The 23645-nt window shown below is 38.0% G+C and overlaps 1 protein-coding gene across 1 annotated transcript in view; it reads left to right on the top strand.

Moving 5' to 3' along the window:
* Window positions 1–22504, top strand: part of LOC117337676 (sodium-dependent noradrenaline transporter-like) — a 71515-nt gene extending 49011 nt beyond the window's left edge. Inside the window, exons 4-15 of the mRNA XM_033898772.1 lie at window positions 8160–8397; window positions 9405–9543; window positions 14417–14551; window positions 15327–15430; window positions 16923–17047; window positions 17374–17486; window positions 17917–18054; window positions 18570–18669; window positions 18909–19009; window positions 20367–20546; window positions 20970–21044; window positions 21569–22504. Coding sequence (XP_033754663.1) covers window positions 8160–8397; window positions 9405–9543; window positions 14417–14551; window positions 15327–15430; window positions 16923–17047; window positions 17374–17486; window positions 17917–18054; window positions 18570–18669; window positions 18909–19009; window positions 20367–20546; window positions 20970–21044; window positions 21569–21592 — 1472 coding nt within the window. The 3' untranslated portion in view covers window positions 21593–22504. The remainder of the gene's footprint in view (window positions 1–8159; window positions 8398–9404; window positions 9544–14416; window positions 14552–15326; window positions 15431–16922; window positions 17048–17373; window positions 17487–17916; window positions 18055–18569; window positions 18670–18908; window positions 19010–20366; window positions 20547–20969; window positions 21045–21568) is intronic.
* Window positions 22505–23645: the final 1141 nt, after the last annotated feature.

A 23645-nucleotide genomic window follows, 5' to 3' on the forward strand; every position in this document is an offset into this window, starting at 1 on the left:
GGTAAGGTGTCTGGCGTGAGAAGATTAGCACTCGGTAGGGATACCACACATTCATACATTATCCCGTAAGGTAAGTGCCTTGCTGAACATTTATAAATCCTCTTTCACCTGTAACACTGCAGAAAGTGTCTATCGGACAATCTTATCAGAATCAGGAGAGTAATGCACCAAACCAGATCTCTGAATGAAACAGATTCAACGTGTAGATAGAGAAATAGACAGTACTGTTAGATGTGGATTTCGGAGATATGGCTTAGAGTGTGTTTACGGATGTTGATGTGTGTAGTTAAACAGACTTAGTATAAAATAGTTCGGAGGGTCAGTATTACTGATATATAAGACGGTAGTGTCCATTACTTTACATTATATTACACAGACTAAGTATAAAATAGTTGGGAGGGTCAGTATTACTGATATATAAGACAGTGGGTACATTACTTTACATTATATTACACAAACTAAGTATAAAATAGTTCGGAGGGTCAGTATTACTGATATATAAGACAGTGGTGTCCATTACTTTACATTATATTACACAGACTAAGTATAAATAGTTCTGAGGGTCAGTATTACTGATATATAAGACAGTGGTGTCCATTACTTTACATTATATTACACAGACTAAGTATAAAATAGTTCGGAGGGTCAGTATTACTGATATATAAGACAGTGGGTACATTACTTTACATTATATTACACAGACTAAGTATAAAATAGTTGGGAGGTTTAGCATTACTGATGTGTCCATTACTTTACATTTATTCTGTATGTACTGATGTTCTGGTTAAATCGTAATACGGTTTTACAGAAGTGTTAATATATGCAGATATGCCTTATATCATTTTTAAACAATAACACACTTTCACAGAGTTATCAAAGACATTCATTGAACACTTTCTGTTGTGAGACCATCATACAATACGGACCATTTTTCAGTGTCCTGTTTTATTGAAGTGTCGTTAATTAATAATGCCGATTAAATGATATGATTTTTTATGTTTGTCAAAATTTCTTCTCGCTGTCATTAATATAAGATAGTGGCAATAGTAAGTTTTACCTATAATACTAAACCACAAGTATCAGGGTATATGGTATCGTTTAAGATATACACAATCAATGATCTGTATCCAGTATACCCGACCGGGAAGTTATACACAGTGGACGGTGTGTATCCAGTATACCCGACCGGGAAGTTATACACAATGGACGGTGTGTATCCAGTATACCCGACCGGGAAGTTATACACAATGGACGGTGTGTATCCAGTATACCCGATCAGTAAGTTATACACAGTGGACGGTGTGTATCCAATATACCCGATCGGGAGCTATACACAATGGACGGTGTGTATCCAGTATACCCGATCGGGAGCTATACACAATGGACGGTGTGTATCCAGTATACCCGATCGGGAGCTATACACAATGGACGGTGTGTATCCAGTATACCCGATCGGGAGCTATACACAATGGACGGTGTGTATCCAGTATATCCGATCGGGAAAGTTATACACAATGGACGGTGTGTATCCAGTACACCCGATCGGGGAGTTATACACAATGGACGGTGTGTATCCAGTATACCCGATCGGGAAGTTATACACAATGGACGGTGTGTATCCAGTATACCCGACCGGGGAGTTATACACAGTGGACGGTGTGTATCCAGTATACCCGACCAGGAAGTTATACACAATGGACGGTGTGTATCCAGTATACCCGATCAGGAAGTTATACACAATGGACGGTGTGTATCCAGTATACCCGACCGGGAAGTTATACACAGTGGACGGTGTGTATCCAGTTTAACCGATCAGTAAGTTATACACAATGGACGGTGTGTATCTAGTATACCCGACCGGGAAGTTATACACAATGGACGGTGTGTATCCAGTTTACCCGATCGGGAAGTTATACACAATGAACGGTGTGTATCCAGTATACCCGACCGGGAAGTTATACATGTACACAGTGGACGGTGTGTGTCTAGTATACCCGACCGGGAAGTTATACACAATGGACGGTGTGTATCTTGTATACCCGACCGGGAAGTTATACATGTACACAGTGGACGGTGTGTATCCAGTATACCCGATCGGGGAGTTATACATAATGGACGGTGTGTATCCAGTATACCCGATCAGGAAGTTATACACAATGGACGGTGTGTATCCAGTATACCCGATCAGGAAGTTATACACAATGGACGGTGTGTATCCAGTATACCCGATCGGGGAGTTATACACAATGGACGGTGTGTATCCAGTATACCCGACCGGGAAGTTATACACAATGGACGGTGTGTATCCAGTATACCCGATCAGGAAGTTATACACAATGGACGCTGTGTATCCAGTATACCCGACCGGAAAGTTATACACAATGGACGGTGTGTATCCAGTATACCCGACCGGGAAGTTATACATAATGGACGCTGTGTATCCAGTATACCCGACCGGAAAGTTATACGCAGTGGACGGTGTGTATCCAGTATACCCGACCGGGGAGTTATACACAATGGACGGTGTGTATCCAGTATACCCGACCGGGAAGTTATACACAATGGACGGTGTGTATCCAGTATACCCGACCGGGACGTTATACACAATGGACGGTGTGCATCCAGTATACCCGATCGGGACGTTATACACAATGGACGGTGTGCATCCAGTATACCCGATCGGGAAGTTATACACAATGGACGGTGTGTATCCAGTATACCCGATCAGTAAGTTATACACAGTGGACGGTGTGTGTCCAGTATACCCGACTAGGAAGTTATACACAATGGACAGTGTGTATCCAGTATACCCGACCGGGAAGTTATACACAATGGACGGTGTGTATCCAGTATACCCGACCGGGACGTTATACACAATGGACGGTGTGTATCCAGTATACCCGACCGGGAAGTTATACACAATGGACGGTGTGTATCCAGTATACCCGATCGGGGAGTTATACACAATGGACGGTGTGTATCCAGTATACCCGATCGGGAAGTTATACACAATGGACGGTGTGTATCCAGTATACCCGATCGGGAAGTTATACACAATGGACGGTGTGTATCCAGTATACCCGACCGGGAAGTTATACACAATGGACGGTGTGTATCCAGTATACCCGATCGGGGAGTTATACACAATGGACGGTGTGTATCCAGTATACCCGATCGGGAAGTTATACACAATGGACGGTGTGTATCCAGTATACCCGACCGGGAAGTTATACACAGTGGACGGTGTGTATCCAGTATACCCGACCGGGAAGTTATACACAATGGACGGTGTGTCTCCAGTATACCCGACGGGGAAGTTATACACAATGGACGGTGTGTATCCAGTATACCCGATCAGGAAGTTATACATGTACACAATGGACGGTGTGTATCTAGTATACCCGATCAGGAAGTTATACACAATGGACGGTGTGTATCCAGTATACCCGACCGGGGAGTTATACACAATGGACGGTGTGTATCCAGTATATCCGATCGGGGAAGTTATACACAATGGACGGTGTGTATCCAGTATACCCGATCGGGAAGTTATACACAATGGACGGTGTGTATCCAGTATATCCGATCGGGGAAGTTATACACAATGGACGGTGTGTATCCAGTATACCCGATCGGGAAGTTATACACAATGGACGGTGTGTATCCAGTATACCCGACCGGGAAGTTATACACAATGGACGGTGTGTATCCAGTTTACCCGATCGGGAAGTTATACACAATGGACGGTGTGTATCCAGTATACCCGACCTGGAAGTTATACACAATGGACGGTGTGTCTCCAGTATACCCGACGGGGAAGTTATACACAATGGACGGTGTGTATCCAGTATACCCGACCGGGAAGTTATACACAATGGACGGTGTGTATCCAGTATACCCGATCAGGAAGTTATACACAATGGACGGTGTGTATCCAGTATACCCGATCGGGGAGTTATACACAATGGACGATGTGTATCCAGTATACCCGATCAGGAAGTTATACATAATGGACGGTGTGTATCTAGTATAGCCGATCAGGAAGTTATACACAATGGACGGTGTGTATCCAGTATACCCGACCGGGAAGTTATACACAATGGACGGTGTGTATCCAGTATACCCGATCGGGGAGTTATACACAATGGACGGTGTGTATCCAGTATACCCGACCGGGAAGTTATACACAATGGACGGTGTGTATCCAGTATACCCGATCAGGAAGTTAAACACAATGGACGTTGTGTATCCAGTATACCCGATCGGGAGCTATACACAATGGACGGTGTGTATCCAGTATACCCGACCAGGAAGTTATACACAATGGACGGTGTGTATCCAGTATACCCGACCGGGAAGTTATACACAGTGGACGGTGTGTATCCAGTATACCCGACCGGGAAGTTATACACAGTGGACGGTGTGTATCCAGTATACCCGACCGGGAAGTTATACACAGTGGACGGTGTGTATCCAGTATACCCGATCAGGAAGTTATACACAATGGACGGTGTGTACCCAGTATACCCGACCGGGAAGTTATACACAGTGGACGGTGTGTATCCAGTATACCCGACCGGGAAGTTATACACAGTGGACGGTGTGTATCCAGTATACCCGATCAGGAAGTTATACACAATGGACGTTGTGTATCCAGTATACCCGACGGGGAAGTTATACACAATGGACGGTGTGTATCCAGTATACCCGACCGGGAAGTTATACACAGTGGACGGTGTGTATCCAGTATACCCGATCAGGGAGTTATACACAATGGACGGTGTGTATCCAGTATACCCGATCAGGGAGTTATACACAATGGACGGTGTGTATCCAGTATACCCGACCGGGAAGTTATACACAATGGACGGTGTGTATCCAGTATACCCGACAGGGAAGTTATACACAATGGACGGTGTGTATCCAGTATACCCGACCAGGAAGTTATACACAATGGACGGTGTGTACCCAGTATACCCGACGGGGAAGTTATACATGTACACAGTCGACGGTGTGTATCCAGTGTACCCGACCGGGAAGTTATACACAATGGACGGTGTGTATCCAGTATACCCGATCAGGAAGTTATACACAATGGACGGTGTGTATCCAGTATACCCGACCGGGAAGTTATACACAATGGACGGTGTGTATCCAGTATACCCGACCAGTAAGTTATACACAATGGACGGTGTGTATCCAGTATACCCGATCAGTAAGTTATACACAATGGACGGTGTGTATCCAGTATACCCGACCGGTAAGTTATACACAATGGACGGTGTGTATCCAGTATACCCGATCAGGAAGTTATACACAATGGACGGTGTGTATCCAGTATACCCGATCAGGAAGTTATACACAATGGACGGTGTGTATCCAGTATACCCGATCAGGAAGTTATACACAATGGACGGTGTGTATCCAGTATACCCGATCAGGAAGTTATACACAATGGACGGTGTGTATCCAGTATACCCGATCGGGAAGTTATACATAATGGACGGTGTGTATCCAGTATACCCGACCGGGAAGTTATACACAATGGACGGTGTGTATCCAGTATACCCGATCGGGAAGTTATACACAATGGACGGTGTGTATCCAGTATACCCGACAGGGAAGTTATACACAATGGACGGTGTGTATCCAGTATACCCGATCAGGAAGTTATACACAATGGACGGTGTGTATCCAGTGTACCCGACCGGGAAGTTATACACAATGGACGGTGTGTATCCAGTATACTGTACCCGACCGGGAAGTTATACACAATGGACGGTGTAATGTTACAATCGTATTTAACTAAATCTCTTCCAAAACAGCGAAGAGTTATGGTAACCAAATTACGACTCACATCACACAATTTAGCAATCGAATCCGGAAGATACAGGAATATTGATAGACGTTTTAGATATTGTTTAAACTGTAATGTTTTAGATGTTGAAGATGAATATCATATTCTTCTTGTATGCCAGTGCTACGCTGATATCAGGAAAAAATATATCAAAAAGTATTTCTGGGATAAACCTTCAGTTTTGAAGGTTATTGAATTATTAAAATCAAACAATCTAAAGGAATTAAACTTGTTAGGTAAATATATTATTGAAGCTTTCAAGCGTAGAATTGTTTAACTTAATCCGTCAGTGTGTATCTTATTTCACATAAACACGGCTCTCTGACCGATCAGTAATATTTAATGTTCTCCTTCCGGACAGACCACTATTTATGGAATCTTAACAATAAAAATGTATGGTTTAATTGTTTATGATTCTGTTATTACATGGTTCTACATCTTATGTTCTGATTATGTAGATGAATTACAGAAAATATTGAATGTAATTTTTGTACGGATAATAGCTCTTAAGTAACATTCGTATATACATTGACTTAACTACATAATGTAATTTTTGCCATATTTTGTGTTCTTGTAAGTCATATTAGCATAGTTACTCCATGCCATATTTTGTATTATCGATGTTACAAATGAATTCTGTATATACTGATAGGCTGTATGGCCTAAAGTGAATAAAATTGAAATAAAATTGAAAATTGAAATCACAATTCTCGTGACCTTTTAATCCATACAGAAACATATACTACTGTCCATGTTTTTATTACCATATCTCGTCACCTTATAATCCAGACAGAGGTCTACTGTCCAAACCTTTAATCTCATATCTTGTCACTTTAAAATCCAGACAGAAGCCTATACTACTGTCCATGTTTTTATTATCATTTCCCGTCACCCCATTTTACAGACAGAAGCCAGCTTTTCATGCCTTTAATCTCAATTCTTGCTCATTGACAACATCATAGCATGGTTTATTTTTCCGTGGTATGTATCATCAGGTTCGTTTACTGCTACAAAGTCCCGATATGATAGAAATATAAAGAATACCTCAACTGTTTTAGGATTACTTGAAATGAATTTGGCGCATTGGAATAAAACGTATACATACCACAAAAGTAAAAAAAAAATAAAACTGCGATTTCATAAAGAAGATACTCCACTGTAAATAAGACTTCATTGGACATTTCCATCATAAATGCTTCTTTATTCGAGTTAACAAATTGTTGAATGTTGTGAAGTTAAATGCATCTTTCCAAACGAAAATGATATAAGAACCATTACGGAGAGTTTGTACAGACACGTGGCCATACGTTGGGTATAGACTATCATCACACCTTCCGCTACAGGCACACCTGACTTCACCGAGTCGGGCCAATTCTCACACTAATAATATCAGTTCAAAGACAACTGTAGACCGACAAGTGCTTGTTTATAGCCGAGCCTGAGTGAGGAGAGGCAAACATTTTGAAAGATTTACCAGCTACAAGGATAATGTATCGTGTATGTACTCCATTGTTCGCCTAGGTGAACAGACCGTCTTTAAGTGATGGCAATCAGTTAAGTAGACAGCGTTTGTTTCTGAGTCCTTGTAATAAATGATCACTTACTTGTTAAAACTTTCTTTAAAATAACTTAACAGGTGATAAAATTAACATGTGGCTTAATGAATTGTTAAATGGCAGCACTTGAGTACACAAGCGTTATGTGTTACCGGTAAAGTCTTCACAAACATTAGCAAATGATTCTAACATCAGTGATGTACACTTTCCGAATGTTGTCTTGTTGTTTCTCGGTGATCGTAGTTTTAATTAGTCACTGTTAATACGCCAGACAACAATATTGTAAAGAAACAAAGAAAAGACACCTGGCATTTCCCGTCAAATTAAGTCGCGGAATCGGTAATCAATTTTCTAACAAAAAAGCCACTAACCACAGTACACATCCAATACATGATAGATTTCCGTTCAGTGCATCCATAGTGAAAATTGTCATTGGAATAATTAATATAGGTCACTGCATGCCGGGAAAGAGAAAAAAAACTATTCTGAAAATCTTAATTACGATTATAAACACATGTGACTTGTGATCTGTGGAAGACAATTGAGATATGATTGTTATTTTAATTCATTAATTCGGTACGCCTCCTGTCTGATGGCCTATATTGTGATCTGTCTGTCTCTATTTCAGGTATCGGGTACGCCTCCTGTCTGATGGCTTATATTGTGATATGTCTGTTTCTATTTCAGGTATCGGGTACGCCTCCTGTCTGATGGCCTATATTGTGATATGTCTGTCTCTATTTCAGGTATCGGGTACGCCTCCTGTCTGATGGCCTATATTGTGGCATTTTACTACAATCTCGTCATAGGCTGGTCGTTCTACTACCTGTTTTCCTCTTTCTCATTGGTCCTACCTTGGGCCACTTGTTCTCATGAATACAACAGCGATAGATGCTGGCAGATTGACTGGGACACCAACAAGACATACCTGAATCGTTCATACGACGCCAACACTTCCGTGTCCTCAGCTTTCGAGTTCTATGAGTAGGTACATGTTGCGCAAACCATTTTAAGTGAGCGCTTGGTGCGTTAATATCTTTATTGCGGTTATAGATAAGTCAATATATGCATGGGAAACATGTTTATTACGGTTACAAACAAAGTCATTATATGCATGGGAAACGTTGCAACTAGAGTCATTATTGAGCATTAACTCTTCAAGATTTTTGTAATAATGTGAACATATTTACAACAAGTACTAGTCGTACAATATGTCATTGGTAATTGAGAAGGCATCACATTCCCCAAAACTAAAAACATACCCAAATATATGGCCACGTGATGGCAGAATCATATATATACAATGATTACACGATTGGTTAAAATGTACCTAAATATAGCGTTACTGATGTCAGATCACATTTCGGTTAGAGGTAGAATGATATTGCAATGAAAACGACTTGTTCATTTATATTAGGGACAATTTAAGCCCGATAAAACACGTGCGTTTGTCAAACACAAATCTCACGTGATACCATGTATGACACGAATTGTTATGTCAGTTTCTACCACAATCTAATTAAAATCAAGATGGTCATTCTCACTACGTTACATGAACATCTAACAACATCCCATATGGGGTCACGTTCTGATGACCTTTGAGATATGTGTATGTCACTTTCAGGGCGAATTGTCTATTTGTCGATGAAATTAAAGCAAACCATTTCGTCATAGCATGCATCTGAAGCAAACCATTTCGGCACATCATGTATCTAGCTATATGCTTTGTAGGACGAAATGACTTGAAACAAATTGACGGATGATTCAACCTATGCACTATAGTCATGCTAATTCGGACATATAAAATTCACTTCCAAGATTCTGGAAGTAGTCATTTGATTGCCTAATCCAAAAGGTCACCCTGACGTGACCTCTTATGGGATGCTGTTAAATGTTCGTGTAACGTAGTAATAAACATATTGGTAACATACTTTATAGATTACATTCCTTGGTGACCTTTGATGAATTATTAGTGTACTTACTTGATACAGGAGAGGGATGCTGGGGCTACATAAGAGTAAAGGGATAGGCGACCTAGGTCACATCAAATGGGAGCTGGTTCTCTGTGTTCTCCTCACCTTCATCATCCTCTACTTTAGTCTCTGGAAAAGTGTCAAGAGTGCTGGAAAGGTAAGCTTTATTCTAATTGTTTAAACTAGGGATTATAATATCGATATGTCATTGTTTATATTTGTGATAATAATATCGATATCTGATTGTTTTTTGTTCGTGATAATAATATCGATATCTTATTGTTTATAATCGCAATAACAATATTGATATATCATTGTTGAGACTCGCAATAATAATAACGATATGTCATTATTTAGACTCGCGATGATAATATTGATATCAGATTATTTAGATTCGTGATAATAATATCGATATCTCAATGTTTAGACTCGCGATGATGATATCGATATCTGAATTATAAGACTCGAGACGATAATATCGATATCAGATTATTTAGATTCGTGATAATAGTATCGATAATAGTATCTATATCTGATTGTTTAGACTCGCGATGATGATATCGACATACCATCCTTATTCTGAATGACGAGTTTTCATAAAACTTTTACTTCAGCATTTAACCAATAAATGCATTTACTTTCATATCACATCGCATCTGTTTATGATTTTACCTGTCCGCTTTGAGTAGAGACAGCCACTGTCACTAGTTATCAACACAGACATCGAAACATAAAACAATCTTTTGTTTTAACATGTGAACACAGCCAATCACAGATGACGTCATGAAAAATGCCGTCATATGCGATTGATTAATAGAATCTTAAGTGTAAAATTGTTTTATTGTTTGTATTATCCCAACATTAAAAAATGTTAGGAGAGGCTGAGCGGAAACGTAAAAAGAATACTTTTATCAAAATTAATAATACTGGAATATAGCTCTGTGAGCGTTAACAGTGTTTTTGTAAGAGGTTTACTCTAAGAGACTGTGTATACATATCGCTATACTATTATCGACCATAATTCCAATAAAATGAAAGTTAGATAATGTCACATGACAAACTTAGAGGAGAAGATTATTTTCTGCTTAAAATTGTTAGTGTACTATTTGTAATTTCAGTTCAAACAGTAATTTTCACTCGAATTCTTATCTAAACCTTATATACTATTTTATCCACATGTCGTGTGGCTTACGTTATATGATGTTTTACCCACAGGTCGTGTTATATACTGTACCTTATATACTGTTTTACCCACAGGTCGTGTGGTTTACCTTATATACTGTTTTACCGACAGATCGTGTGGTTTACCTGATATACTGTTTTACCCACAGGTCGTGTGGTTTACTTTATATACTGTTTTACCCACAGGTCGTGTGGTTTACTTTATACACTGTTTTACCCACAGGTCGTGTGGTTTACCTTATACACTGTTTTACCCACAGGTCGTGTGGTTTACCTTATACACTGTTTTACCCACAGGACGTGTGGTTTACCTTACATACTGTTTTACCCACATGTCGTGTGGTTTACCTTATATACTGTTTTACCCACAGGTCGTGTGGTTTACCTTATATACTGTTTTACCCACAGGTCGTGTGGTTTACCTTATACACTGTTTTACCCACAGGACGTGTGGTTTACCTTACATACTGTTTTACCCACATGTCGTGTGGTTTACCTTATATACTATTTTACCCACATGTCGTGTGGTTTACCTTATAAACTGTTTTACCCACAGGTTGTGTGGTTTACCTTATACACTGTTTTACCCACAGGTCGTGTGGTTTACCTTATACACTGTTTTACCCACAGGTCGTGTGTTTTTTACCTTATACACTGTTTTACCCACAGGTCGTGTGGTTTACCTTATACACTGTTTTACCCACAGGTCGTGTGTTTTTTACCTTATACACTGTTTTACCCACAAGTCGTGTGGTTTAACTTATATACTATTTTACCCATATGTCTTGTTGTTTACCTGATATACAATATTACTAAAAATGTCGTGTCATTTACGTTAATTACTGTTTTACCCACAAGTCGTGTAGTTTACGTCATATATTGTTTTACTCAGAGGTCGTGTGGTTTACCGGACCTACTATTTTACCCACATGTCGTGTGGTTTACCTTATATACTGTTTTACCCACAGGTCGTGTGGTTTACCTTATACACTGTTTTACCCACAGGCCGTGTGGTTTACCTTATACACTGTTTTACCCACATGTCGTGTGGATTACCTTATACACTATTTTACCCACATGTCGTGTGGTTTACCTTATATACTGTTTTACCCACAGGTCGTGTGGTTTAGCTTATATACTGTTTTACCCACAGGTCGTGTGGTTTACCTTATAAACTGTTTTACCCACAGGCCGTGTGGTTTACCTTATAAACTGTTTTACCCACAGGTCGTGTGGTTTACCTTATAAACTGTTTTACACACAGGTCGTGTGGTTTACCTTATAAACTGTTTTACCCACAGGTCGTGTGGTTTACCTTATAAACTGTTTTACACACAGGCCGTGTGGTTTACCTTATATAATGTTTTACCCACAGGTCGTGTGTTTTACCTTATACACTGTTTTACCCACATGTCGTGTGGATTACCTTATACACTGTTTTACCCACAGGCCGTGTGGTTTACCTGATACACTGTTTTACCCGACAGGTCGTGTGGTTTACCTTATACACTGTTTTACCCACAGGTCGTGTGGTTTACCTTATATACTGTTTTACCCACATGTCGTGTGGTTTACCTTATACACTGTTTTACCCACAGGTCGTGTGGTTTACCTGATACACTGTTTTACCCACAGGTCGTGTGGTTTACCTTATACACTGTTTTACCCACATGTCGTGTGGTTTACCTTATACACTGTTTTACCCACAGGTCGTGTGGTTTACCTTATACACTGTTTTACCCACAGGTCGTGTGGTTTACCTTATACACTGTTTTACCCACAGGTCGTGTGGTTTACCTTATATACTGTTTTACCCACATGTCGTGTGGAGTACCTTATACACTGTTTTACCCACAGGTCGTGTGGTTTACCTGATACACTGTTTTACCCACAGGTCGTGTGGTTTACCTTATACACTGTTTTACCCACATGTCGTGTGGATTACCTTATACACTGTTTTACCCACAGGTCGTGTGGTTTACCTTATACACTGTTTTACCCACAGGTCGTGTGGTTTACCTTATACACTGTTTTACCCACAGGTCGTGTGGTTTACCTTATACACTGTTTTACCCACAGGTCGTGTGGTTTACCTTATACACTGTTTTACCCACAGGTCGTGTGGTTTACCTTATACACTGTTTTACCCACAGGTCGTGTGGTTTACCTTATATACTGTTTTACCCACAGGTCGTGTGGTTTACCTTATACACTGTTTTACCCACAGGTCGTGTGTTTTTTACCTTATACACTGTTTTACCCACAGGTCGTGTGGTTTACCTTATAAACTGTTTTACCCACAGATCGTGTGGTTTTACCTTATAAACTGTTTTACCAACAGGTCGTGTGGTTTACCTTATAAACTGTTTTACCCACAGGTCGTGTGGTTACCTTATACACTATTTTACCCACAGGTCGTGTGGTTTACCTTATATACTGTTTTACCCACAGGTCGTGTGGTTTACCTTATACACTATTTTACCCACAGGTCGTGTGGTTTACCTTATATACTGTTTTACCCACAGATCGTGTGGTTAACCGTATACACTGTTTTACCCACAAGTCGTGTGGTTTACCTGATATACTGTTTTACCCACAGGTCGTGTGGTTTACCTTATATACTGTTTTACCCACATGTCGTGTGTTTTACCTTATACACTGTTTTACCCACAGGTCGTGTGGTTTACCTTATACACTGTTTTACCCACAGGTCGTGTGGTTTACCTTATACACTGTTTTACCCACAGGTCGTGTGGTTTACCTTATCTACTGTTTTACCCACAGGTCGTGTGGTTTACCTTATACACTATTTTACCCACAGATCGTGTGGTTTACCTTATATACTGTTTTACCCACAAGTAGTATGGTTTACCTTATATACTGTTTTACCCACAGGTCGTGTGTTTTTTACGTTATACACTGTTTTACCCACAGGTCGTGTGATTTACCTTATATACTGTTTTACCCACAGGTCGTGTGGTTTACCTTATACACTGTTTTACCCACAGGTCGTGTGGTTTACCTTATACACTGTTTTACCCACAGGTCGTGTGGTTTACCTTATCTACTGTTTTACCCACAGGTCGTGTGGTTTACCTTATACACTATTTTACCCACAGATCGTGTGGTTTACCTTATATACTGTTTTACCCACAAGTAGTATGGTTTACCTTATATACTGTTTTACCCACAGGTCGTGTGTTTTTTACGTTATACACTGTTTTACCCACAGGTCGTGTGATTTACCTTATATACTGTTTTACCCATATGTCGTGTGGTTTACCTTATACACTATTTTACCCACAGGTCGTGTGATTTACCTTATATACTGTTTTACCCACAGGTCGTGTGGTTTACTTTATACACTGTTTTACCCACAGGTCGTGTGATTTACCTTATATACTGTTTTACCCACAGGTCGTGTGGTTTACCTTATACACTATTTTACCCACAGGTCGTGTGTTTTTTACCTTATACACTGTTTTACCCACAGATCGTGTGTTTTTTACCTTATACACTGTTTTACCCACAGATCGTGTGTTTTTTACCTTATACACTGTTTTACCCACAGGTCGTGTGATTTACCTTATACACTGTTTTACCCACAGATCGTGTGTTTTTTACCTTATACACTGTTTTACCCACAGGTCGTGTGTTTTTTACCTTATACACTGTTTTACCCACAGATCGTGTGTTTTTTACCTTATACACTGTTTTACCCACAGATCGTGTGTTTTTTACCTTATACATGTATACTGTTTTACCAACAGGTCGTGTGGTTTTTACCTGATACACTGTTTTACCAACAACTCGTGTGGTTTTTACCTCATACACTGTTTTACCCACAGGTCGTGTGGTTTACTGCCACCATACCCTACCTCATACTCACCATTCTCCTCATTCGGGGTTCTCTACTGCCAGGAGCAGGAGACGGTATCAAGTACTTTGTCACTCCCAACGTTAGTCGGTTAGGCAACGTCCAGGTAATGATGCACCTGTTGGAATGTCTGAATCTATATAAGTAATGAATGTATACAGTGCTTTTTAAGATACCTGATTATTCCCTCATCGTTCTTAATTATTTACACATATTATCTTATTTACCACTTACTGACTAGATATTGTAAGACGTATTACTAAGATAGGTAAAAAAACAAAACAAAAATAAAGTTAGATTTTTTTTCTTTTGTTACCAACAACGACATGTACGTGTCATGCTTAACTGATTGATTAATAAATTATATATACACAAGGATGTTGTAGTTGTATCTGTCGAGTTTTCTCCAAGTATCCCATTAAATCAAATTGTTTTATACAGTAAAATTGATTTGAAAAATGAGCAAGACACCGGAACCCGGCCTTACTGTTTTAACCATTGTAGACAAATTATACTCTCCCAAGACCTATGATGTGTGATTTTGAATTACATTTAAATGTTTCTTATTTATTCTTTTATTAGTCCAATTATATTTTTTTGTATTTATTTTAATCTTTAAACAATTTTTTTGCTCTTTGCTTTTTGTTTTTGTTTTTTGTCTGGTTATTTCAAAGATTCAAATATCTGTAAAAATAAATATGCAATGTCAGTGTTCGGTGTTAATTTAACTACCGGTATAGGGTTTTTTAAAATCCATAAACTTAACGACAAAAACTATGGCGCGTTCCTCAGAATAACCTTGGTGGTATGGGCTCATTATTTCCGTAAGTGCACGGATCTGACATGATGTTTGGGTTTATTGAGGTTTCCTTGTGTTACAGGTTTGGATTGATGCGGCTGTGCAGATTTTCTTCTCCATAGGTGCAGGCTTTGGGACGCACATAGCCTACGCCAGCTACAACAAATTCCACAACAACTGCTTCAGGTGCGTCCGTCGAATCAATTCGATCTATTTAATTGGTTTCAATACGTGCCAAAAATATTTCAAGACAAAAATGTCATTTAATCTTTGCGATACCTTTCGGTTAACCACTACTTCCACGTCCTTTGCAGTCAAAAATTTCAAAATAGTGGTGATAGATTTAGCCTAGGTAGACGGCATATCTTATCTGTAAAAGTTTTAAAATGAAAATGTGTGCGGCCGACTGCTGAGTGTTCCTATCTGATGGCCTGGCATCACTCATCGATGTCGACGTATTTTCCTTCACCGCATTCTTCATCAACTCAATGTTACGTCAAGGTCATACACCTCCTTAACTTCAAACTAAAGAACAAACACGTTTGCTTGCAGAAATATGTATATGAAAATTACTTACACGTGCTTATTGCGATACTACATGTAATTGTGTTATGGTATTGTAACAGACCCATGAATAAACCAATCTCATTGTCCACCACCAAACCTGTACATGATTACATGGCATGTTAAACCAATCTCGTTGTCCACTACCAAACCTGTACACAATGACATGGCATGTTAAACCAATCTCATTGTCCACTACAAAACCTGTACATAATTACGTGGCATGTTAAACCAATCTCATTATCCACTACCAAACCTGTACACAATTACGTGGCATGTTAAACCAATCTCGTTGTCCACTACCAAACCTGTACACAATTACGTTGCATGTTAAACCAATCTCATTATCCACTACCAAACCTGTACACAATTACGTGGCATGTTAAACCAATCTCGTTGTCCACTACCAAACCTGTACACAATTACGTTGCATGTTAAACCAATCTCATTATCCACTACCAAACCTGTACATAATTACATAGCATGTTAAACTCAGGGTATAAATGTTACTAGTAATGAGAATTTTCTGGAATTTTTCTTCAAGTTAGATCTGATATTTTAATGGTGAAAGGATTGTACAAATATATTGTGACATTTTTATACCCATACTGAGTTAGATACAGTATAGCCAAATATTACCTTATCTGTATCATACAACTGCTCCTTCTTTCTAGAATCAAAGTGTTGTCATCACCTATGAGACAATGTAGAATACAAAGTCAAAACAGGTCGAACAAGATGTCAAAGAATGACTTGTGTGGTGCAATTGTCCCGTAAATAGAACATTTCATAATTTTCAATACTGGATTTCATAAGAATATGTGTACATTCTGAGCCCTGTCACTATCCAAATGAATTGAACAGTAACAGAGGTTACATAGAAAAACCATGGGGAATAAAGTCTGCCAGCAGTGTCTACCACCAGTAATCCAAAGGATCATACAAAAGACATACAAAATATTGACATCATTAATACAAATCGATACAGAAACTAATGCATACTTGTTCTCTCACCCGTATAACGAGATAAAGTTCTTATTTTGACATATAAACGTTTATCGATATAACACCATGTCGTTTTGTTTCTAGTTGTTTGTTTTCCTGGTTGTTGCAGAGATTGTTTGATCACGGCGGGAGTGAACAGCTTCACCAGTATATTTTCTGGGTTCGTGGTATTCACCTTTCTTGGCTACATGGCGGCTAGACAGAACAAAGATATCAACGACGTGGCCCAGGACGGTAAGTGTCACTGTATAGCAAATTAATCTCGTTAAACATAACGGGTACCGAGGGGAATGTTAGCTGCGTTTTGAGTAGTTCATAATTGATTTCCCAATTTCCTGGATGTACGAGGTAAAAACAGTAGTTTTTAAAGGATCTTCGTCAGATTGCCCAATTATTGCGAACAGAGCACATCTAATGTTTACGTTATACAACAAAACTGAGTTTCCAACTAATAACAATTTAGGTCAGTATAGGTCAATTAAGGTATATGATAGAAAAATAAACAAATATACACTATAAATTGATAAACAGGTGTGTTGATATGTTTATACTACCGACAGGGCCCGGACTGGTCTTTATTGTCTATCCTGAGGCCATCGCCACACTGCCTGGCTCTACAGCCTGGGCCATCATCTTTTTCTTCATGCTGGTCACCCTTGGTATGGACAGTGCGGTAAGTTCTTAGATCTAGTCATGGACGTATGTTGTAAGTCCTAGATATGGGTTGTGTTATTCAAAAGTTGAAATTCGACAAAGAATCGATAGATATGCACTTTGTGATTGAATATCCTAGCACTTATGTTACGTATACTTTCACATCGATGCACGTGATTGCTATTATTTTTTTTATATTTTATATAATCTACAGTAGAGTAACACTATATACATGTATATGTAGATATTTTTCATATCTGATTATCATATAATTCCTTATTAATCTAGGAACCAAGAAACAATTGAAATTAATATGTTTGGTAGCTTGGTGACATTGATTAAATTAATATACTCTACAGTAGAGTAAAATATATTTGTGGATATTTTATCTCATATATGTTTGGTAGTTTCGGGATATCGAGTAAATCCTGACCATGTGTATTTAATAGTTTGGTGGTTTGGAGTCGCCTCTGACTGGCCTTGGTAACCAGTTTTACCGCCTGATCCGGTTCGGCTGGTCACGTGAGATTCTCACCTTCATCATTGTGTGCACCGCTTTCCTCTTCTCATTACCCTGTACAACTAACGTACGTAGCTTCTCTGTTTTCTATGACTGTGACGATATCAGATACAAAATACATGTAAAATGCTCTCGTGGTTCCTGTGTTTTTCTACTCTACCCGAATCGAGACTTAGTGTAGAGATATACAAATATAATTCGGATAACCAAAAGAACTGTAACTGACACCCTTTGGTAGAGTAACAGATGAGGCATTCAATGTCTTTTCTCCTAACTATCCACCCTAGTGCCAGTATATTTAAGTGATGCTGACTCTGATCGCCTTGTTATTCTTGGTAAAATCCGTGAAACGTTCTTGAAGAGATGATCGAGGTAGTGACAACAAGCAAGACCACTATTTAACTGTTGATAGTCTCCAGGAACTTGCAGATTTGTCCTTAAGCACTTGGTGTCTACCATGGAAGTGTCTTTGACGTGACATGACGTAATGAAGTTAAACACTTTGACTAGATGTTAGTACTGATCTTTTAACTCGAACCATTATTTAACATAAACTAATGTCTTATGGTTTACCTTCCACAGGGCGGCATGTACGTGTTTAAGATTCTGGACACATTCGCGGCGGGGACATCCATCCTGTTTGCTGTGCTTTGTCAAGTGATTGCTGTGTCCTGGGTGTACGGTAGGTATTTCTACAGGTATTGGGTAGAGCATATCACCATTTGTGAGTTTGCTAATTTTGGGTTTCATTTTCAAGTCGCTACATACTTTTACGGTATCCAGAAGTTACTTACATTTGACCTAGTTAAAACTTAACAATATATCATTTGTTTTGATTTTTTGCGTTTTGTTTTTATCAATATAAACGTATCATCTTAACACTTATTAATGTTTCTCATGAATGGATTTGCCCTGTTGTAGGTGTGGACCAGTTTTGTCGAGACGTTAAGCAAATGACCGGATACACGCCGGGATTGTACTGGAGAATCTGCTGGAAATTCCTTTGTCCAACATTCCTCTTAGTAAGTCGCTCTATACGTTACACGTTATACTTTTACATTACACATTATACTTTACATTACACTATATACTTTACATTACACATTATACTTTACATTACACATTATACTTTACATTACACATTATACTTTACATTACACGTGATGCTTTAAATTACACATTATACTTTACATTACACATTATACTTTACATTACACATTATACTTTACATTATACCTTACATTACACATTATACTTTACATTACACGTGGTACTTTTAAATTACAGATTATACTTTTACATCACGCATTACACTTTACACCACAGTTATATTTTTACATTACACATTATACTTTACAATAAACTCTATACTTTACATTACACATACTTTACATTGTACATTTTACTTTTACATCACATGTTACAATTTTACATTTCACGTTATGAATTCATCAAACTATATGCTTTACATTAAACGTTATACGTTTACATTACACAGTATACTTGACAATACTCTTAATACGTTTTCATCCGTCCCCTAGGACCATTTTCTTTTGATTGAGTGGTGTCAATTGTTTCTTGATATTTTCTTATGTTGAAATTTTTCTGCATCGAACTACACCAATTCATAACTCGTAAAAGGGTTAAATCTTCTCTTTTCCTACGTTTTTTAATTGGATCTTAGTGACGACATATTTTTACATATATATTTATTTCACGAAGTTGTCATTTTATCAAGAGGACCTAATTGTACTTTATATTACACGTAAAAGATGACGGTACAAGTTACATATTTATAGTTAAAATTTACTTGTTTTTTTATTAATAAAACTACGTGACTTTTCGCGCATGCTTTCACTCATCACTGACCGTTCGTGTAAAGATAATTAGTATCACACTCCCCGTAACCTGATTGACCTAAAAACCGAGGACTTACGACGACTTACCTGAGGTCATAACAGAGTAGAGAAGATGGTCGATTCTTCTCAGCTCTCGAAAGTTCTCTCAAAATAATATTTGCACACAATGAAACTGAAAATAATGAATGCATATACGTTTCTTTCATGTCGGCTCATTTCATGTTTTATTAACAGTCTTTATTATAATTTGTTTCTTTAATTTTCTTTCATATTGCAACCATTTTGTGGTAACTACCTCGTCATATTCCATATCCTGTTCTGTACTTGGTATACTGTAAAAGTCCTTGGGGGAAATTCGAGAGCGTACGTCGTACGAGATGTGCCACTTATATTGGACTGATAACCGGTTTGATCTTAAGACCTTTCGACCTTTTACTTACGTTATAAGCTTTAACAGTTTTGTTAATTATGAAGGGCGATATGTGCTTATAAAATATTAAATTTCTTGTTATACTTACAGATCCTTGTGATATCAAGTTTTTTACATTACCGACCGCTGATATACAAGGGCGGAGGCGGGGTATACACATACCCGGCCTATGCCAACTCCATAGGGTGGAGCGTCGCCTTCTCAACAATGGCGCTAATACCACTCTACGCCATCTACAAACTCATCACCACGGAAGGCTCGTTCAAACGTGTAAGTAGGTCATTCGATTGCAAAATATAGCATAGTGTAGATTATTACGTTAAATCACCGTTAAATGGATAATAGCAAACACCGAGACAATAAAATGTACATTAGTGTTTGACAATTCATGATGCTTGTAACAAATTTGTTTGAGAGTTCATGATGCTTGTAAAAAAATTGTTTGACAATTCATGCTGCTTGTTACATATTTGTTAGACAAGTCATGGTGCTTGTTATATATCTGTTTACCCTTTTCCAACAGTAACGAAAATCAATACGAACAGAAAATATTACCAATCATGGTGTTTATAAATATTTCCATATAATTGAGTCTACGACCGGTTCAATAATTAGTAGCGTGATTCATTGGCAGAATTGTTTATACCTATATTAATAATTATTGTCCGTTCATTTCCTATCCTAAACTTTCAGAGACTTGCGCTGTGTATATCCCCGACAAGAGAGCACGCCCTCATAGAAAGAACCGGCGTTGTCCGGCGTTTCAAGGTAATACTCATCAGTTTTAGTTACGTAATTAATTATAATTCTTCCTTAATTTTAGTTACGTAATTAACTATGATTCGTAGTTGATTTTAGTTACGTAATTAACTATGATTCGTAGTCGATTTTTGTTGCGTAATTAACTATGATTCGTAGTTGATTTTAGTTACGTAATTAACTATGATTCGTAGTCGATTTTAGTTACGTAATTAACTATGATTCGTAGTCGATTTTAGTTACGTAACTAACTATGATTCGCTGCCGATTTTCAGATTCTATAAGCGCACATTTCTTAAACATATCTTTAGATGTATAATATTCTTGTAATGTCTTGAAACTGAGTTTGTCGATATATGAATGTGTATTTATTATTAGATTAAATCAAAAGAACAATGTGCTGTTTATTATTTACTTTTTTTTTTAAATTTTCGATAATTTTTTTCAAAGTTAATACAAAAGAGATAAATGTGGAAGCAAATGATCATGCATACGTCTACAAATTAAAATGAAATAATTGGTTTTGTTTTCAGAAGGAGCACTGGATATCCATCTAGAATGCGCTTCCCTACAGATAACGGTTTACCCATGTACCAGACAACAGGTTATGCCACATGCGGTGAATGTATAGTGAAGACATTGAGTGATAATTCACATATAATGGATACTCCTCCTTTGGCATATGATGTTTATGCGTATTCGTTGTAAAAGCTTGTGTAATACGTACGTGTCCTGTGGTGTACTGACTAAACCGGTGAGACTTGGTTCAACTAGCGACGGATCAAGGACTAACAAAGACATGTGTTCACGACAATGTGTTCACGACAATGTGGTCACGACAATGTGTTCACGACAATGTGGTCACGACAATGTGTTCACGACAATGTGTTCTGTAATGGAAGTCTTGTTTTACAGTCTCCGAATTAGTGACGGACGTAAATTTCATGTTGGTTTATATATACCAGTGTTATAATGTGATATGTTTTATGTCATATATAACCGTCGTAGACAGACGCCAATTGTTACACGTTATGGTGTTCATTACTCTATAACGGCCATCGCTGTATTACAATGAGACGCTTTGATAGTCGGATGTAATAGCGTCCGTCACAGTTGTGTAACGGCCAACTTTGTAGAGTGATTTGGCACTGCTGTTTGCGTTAGTATTAGCCAATCATATCTCAGGATCTCTGACAGTCCTCTGACATCACCTTATAATGATTATATTCCCTCATGTATCATTAAATATTCGCATGTTTTGAATCCTGACCATGTTGAACATTTCCTATGTAGAAAGCATATCAGATGTACATCGTGAGCCATCACGTGATAACACGGGCCAATCGTTGTGGATAGTTATTATGTATATAAATTGTGCGTATATGAATGTGTATGTAAACATACATAGTGTTACAAGACACATGGCTGGTATCCCTGTGCATTCATTAGAAATAAATACATATTTAAAAAAAAAACACAATTTACTGGTTTTTCTTTACAAGATTTGTTTGTTTTCAATACTTTATAACAGAATAATTAATCTATGGAAGAACACGGCGTGGAAATATTCACCAATGTCTTGTGGAGCAGATAAAAAAGACTAGAAAGATTAATGAATTCTCCAGGATTTCAATAGCATGGGAAGATCATCAATAGGAGATTAAACACTTCACCAAGGTCAATATCACACAGAGCTAAGAAACCATCTCGAATCACATGCTCTTGTATGCAAATGGTTTTTGTCAACTGACTTCAATTGGGAGAATATGGCGGGCGTCAACATGTCACACGAAATGAAAATGTCTCCAGCATGCTACAGTGTTTCAGCATTCCTTCCAGATTTCCAAACATGACGCCGAGTACCACTGATGAGTGGTAAAAAGACGAGCGAGAGGCATGATTTGCATACTCACTGTGTATCATATACTGACTAATACCCCCATAGTGTTCAAGTGTCATTCAATCTTTTATACGATCCTCAAGAAAAAAAAAATCATTTTGATTTTTTAAGTGAACTTATAACAATACTTCCTATTTCCTTCTTATTTCGAAATTGTAACTTGTACTATTTTTGTTTTATAATTGTAGGCCAACAGTATTAATAAGATATTTTACTATGACGTGATTTAAGTAGTACAACTGTATTAATACGATATTTTACTATGAGATTTAAGCAGTAAAACTGTATTAAGGAGATAATCCAATATAGCGAGATTCAAATAATAAAACTTTATTAATGAGATACTTTACTATGACGTGATTTAAGTGATAAAATTGTGTTAATGAGATAATTTGCTTTAACACGATTCAAGTAGTATAACTGTATTAATGAGATAATTTACTATAACGCGACTCACTGTGTAAAACTGTATTAATGAGAGAATTTACTATAACGCGACTCACTGTGTAAAACTGTATTAATGAGATAATTTACTATAACGCGACTCACTGTGTAAAACTGTATTAATGAGATAATTAACTATAACGCGATTCATTTGGTAAAACTGTAATAATGAAATATTTTACAATGACGTTATTTAAGTAGTCAATTTGTATTAATGAGATAATTTGCTATAATGAGTTTCAAGAAGTATAACTGTATTAATGAGA

Source organism: Pecten maximus, chromosome 11 (assembly GCF_902652985.1).
Source record: "Pecten maximus chromosome 11, xPecMax1.1, whole genome shotgun sequence".
In the NCBI taxonomy this organism is placed as follows: Eukaryota; Metazoa; Mollusca; class Bivalvia; order Pectinida; family Pectinidae; genus Pecten; species Pecten maximus.